The sequence below is a fragment of the Magnolia sinica genome, chromosome 3 (genome assembly GCF_029962835.1).
Source record: "Magnolia sinica isolate HGM2019 chromosome 3, MsV1, whole genome shotgun sequence".
Taxonomy (NCBI): domain Eukaryota; kingdom Viridiplantae; phylum Streptophyta; class Magnoliopsida; order Magnoliales; family Magnoliaceae; genus Magnolia; species Magnolia sinica.
The window spans coordinates 129,855,798-129,859,165 of record NC_080575.1 but is presented as its reverse complement, the minus strand read 5'-3'; the positions used below and the strand labels follow the sequence as shown (position 1 = coordinate 129,859,165).

At 41.6% G+C, this 3,368-nt stretch overlaps 1 protein-coding gene across 2 annotated transcripts; it reads right to left on the bottom strand.

The window, feature by feature from the left end:
• Window positions 1-822: 822 nt before the first annotated feature.
• On the bottom strand, window positions 823-3,084 carry LOC131238774 (MYB-like transcription factor ETC3). 2 transcript variants are annotated; one of them, XM_058236380.1, is made up of 4 exons: window positions 3,038-3,084; window positions 2,780-2,867; window positions 1,558-1,764; window positions 823-1,352 (listed from the first exon to the last, which is right to left on the bottom strand). In XM_058236380.1, exons 1-3 carry the CDS (start codon window positions 3,072-3,074, stop codon window positions 1,584-1,586), a joined length of 306 nt encoding a protein of 101 aa, XP_058092363.1. In that variant the 5' UTR covers window positions 3,075-3,084; the 3' UTR covers window positions 823-1,352; window positions 1,558-1,583. The 2 variants fall into 2 exon arrangements, with proteins under 2 accessions (XP_058092363.1, XP_058092364.1); XM_058236381.1 differs by lacking the exon at window positions 823-1,352 and having other exon boundaries at window positions 1,362-1,764; window positions 2,801-2,867.
• Window positions 3,085-3,368: the final 284 nt, after the last annotated feature.

The following is a 3,368-nucleotide window of genomic DNA, read 5'->3' as shown; positions in this document are numbered from 1 at the left end:
TTAACCATCCATTTGGTAGCCATTGCTTAGATGGTTAGGATTACTTTAACGAGATAATTCTAAAGGTATACTCCATTGACAAGGGACTGACAATTTGGATGGTCTGCATAGACACCACTTCCACACGTGAATTGGACTGTGCCAGACTGCCGTGGGAATCTACCCCATCTCCATGCAGGAAAAATATTAGTTACTCTGTTATACTGCGATGGATGATACGCAAGCACTTATACATTACCTAGAAACTTTTAGTTACTCTGTTGGACTAGGATGGATTGATACGCATGCACTCATAAATTATCTTGAAACTTCTAGTGTGGGAGACAATTAATTAAAATTAAACTGTCTAAACTATAGGCCCAGCTGGACGCACTTATCTGAAACTCATGACCATCGGATCAGTGGACATTTATTAGATGATTAAGAATAAAAAACTGCAATGGTCCTATTTCAACAAGAAAGCATCTATGAGATTAGGATAGCTCAGTAATCTGATTTTTGAAATGTGACTTAGGGTTGTTTGGCAGTGTGGATTTGAAAGCCTGTAGAATCAGATGGATTGTAGTCCACAGTGATTCTAGTGCATTTGAAATCATACTTTGAGGAGGGAATTCAAAAGTAACTCTTCCTTCCAATTTCTTGCAGTATGTTTCCATGTTGTCAAAATGAGCACTTTCTGATGCACCACATTCACATTCAATGTAGAAAAGTCAAAAGATTAGATGGTTAGGATCTCCCAATTGGATATTTCTTGGGCACGGTCCATTAGGTTAGACAAAGTATGATTCCTCATATATATAAAACACACACACACACACACAACATGAAAAGGTTCATCCGTGACATGCAAACAACAGGCCCCAATACTAAGATGACAAGTCTCTAAAATCAGGCTGATCCACTTAATAAGTGGGCCAAATACATGCATGTCAAATCAGGCCATTGGTTGTCGATTGAATCCATCGGCTGGCATGATTCTTGTGCCAGTTGATCATCATGCTGGGGGCATACAGATTGAATGGCACGGATGTCTTAAACAAGTGGCATGCTGGTGATATAGATGGGATCACCAACAAGCTGCAGGTGATCAGGGGTCCAAATATTAATGGCCAAACCGAATTTCTTCGAACGCACGTTGGTTGCTGCCCCGCCCTCCAATGCTCGGCACGGGCAGGGGCTATGAGGGGCCACCGTGATGTATGTGTTTTATCCACACCGTCCATCCATTTTTCCATATCATTTTATGCCCCATGGCCAAAAAAAAGAAGTAGATCCAATGCTCAAGTGGACCACAAAACAGGAAGCAGGGTTGATGATGACACTCACCGTTGTATGGTTAATCGCCATCCAACCTTTCACAAGATCACATAGACATTGAGTAAGGGAAAACTCAAATATCAGGTTCATCCAAAACTTCTGTCGCTTCCAAAAATTTTCAACGGCAAGTGTTTAATCCCCACTGTGTGGTCCACTTGAACATTGGATCTGTCTTAATTTTGAACGTAGACACTAAAATAATATGTAAAAATAAATGGACGGTGTAGATAGAACCCTTACATTACGGAGGCACCTCAGAGGCCCTGCTAGTGCCGATCTGTGGACTGGCGCGAGGTGGTGTAAGTGTTACCCAATCGGCGTCCAGTTTCTTCAGCTCTCTCACCAACATTCCTCCTCGCGCGAAAGCCTCGTTCATGTACCATGATCCAAAACCTCTCTATCTCCTCTGCTTTTCTGCCCGGAATCCGGCCCGCTATTAAATCCCACCTGCAAAAGCCCATCTTATATCAATAAACTACAAGACAACAAAGATCCCATGTTGATTGGTAAGACCCACTACCCAAAGCCATATATCTCATGTTGAGTGCAACCAATTCCGTCTTTTCCTCGCACAAATTGCGATCGAGTCAATGACCCCAGTGATGTAACCCTGGGTGGGTAGATAGGATTCAACACATGACCTAGACAAAACAATCCTTGGTTCTAGCTCAGGGTGGGAATGGACCAGGTAGCCCACCCAACCCAACCAGACTAAACTGGCTTTGGTTGAGGCTTGGACCTACTATAGCATGGCCTGATTTATTTTTGGATAGGGCTTGGGCTTTAAGTCATTTTAGTCGGACCTAGTTCAACCTGACTTTATATGCACTTGTGTTATATCCTACAAATATGACATTACAATCCTCAGTTGGGCAATCCAAATGTCCATTTTTTTTTTGTGAATGTCTGATCACCTACCTGATCAATAGATAGATTAGGAGCATGCAAGTGGGAAATAGAAATTTTACAGGCTGGGCTTGAGCTTTACGTCTTACATCAGGCTGGCCCTTAGACTAGCTTGGCCCAACCCATTGCCACCCACTCCTAGCCACTGGACCTTGTGGTGCATCAGGCTGTTTTGGGCTGATACACAAGTATCATTATCATTCAACCTGTAGTTTAGCATGCTACACTCTTGAGTGGCAAAACCCAATTTAATATCTTTTCCTTACTCCGTCTAAATCTATTTTAGTCAGAGAAAAAAAAAACATGCATTTTCAAATTATCTAAAATTTGAAAATATCCAACTTGGGGGGCATGGTCGGACTAAGACGATAGCCTACAGATAGAGATGCAGTAAATATGGAAGTCAATCAGTTAGAAATGTAGGTGCCCTCGACCAAAGTAACTTGTTTCTTGTTATATTAGTAGTCTCATAAGTTGTTATAAGAGTCTTATATATATATATATATATATATATATATATATATATATATATATTGGGTAATGTGGGAGTGTTAACCTGTTACCGACGAGCTTATACATTCGGTAAATGAGATCTTCTTCTTCTTCTGTCATGTGGATGAATTCCCATTCAATGCTGCTCACCTCTGCATATCAGAAAAAGAAGTCAAAGCAGCTTCGATGCAAATCACCAAGAAAATTAACATTCATGGCTAGAGAAAGCATTTTTTTTTTTTTTTTGGGTTAGCTCGTTAGTACACACCAATGTCGGTACAGACATGGGTAGAGAAAGCATACAAGTAAGAGAAGAACCGACCTTCGGAGTCGTAACTCACCGTCTGCACCTGATCCATGAGAGAGAGAGAGAGATTACAAAAAATTTATTAGAGGAATGCGACAAGGGAGAGCAGCAAGAAGCCATTTCGTAAAGGCATCTCCCCGTACTAATGTCTTAATGTCATACAGACATGGACAAGGGAAAGCCCAGAAAGATGCTGAGAAATTTATGACTGTGGACCCCACCTCTTATCCACCGGTTTTTTTGAAGCAATACAAACTTAGAATACGCAGTTGGACCTCTCGTACTGAGTCAGAATATCAGGACGAAAATACCCCTCCTCCCGACGGAAACGGATTCGGTACTCCCC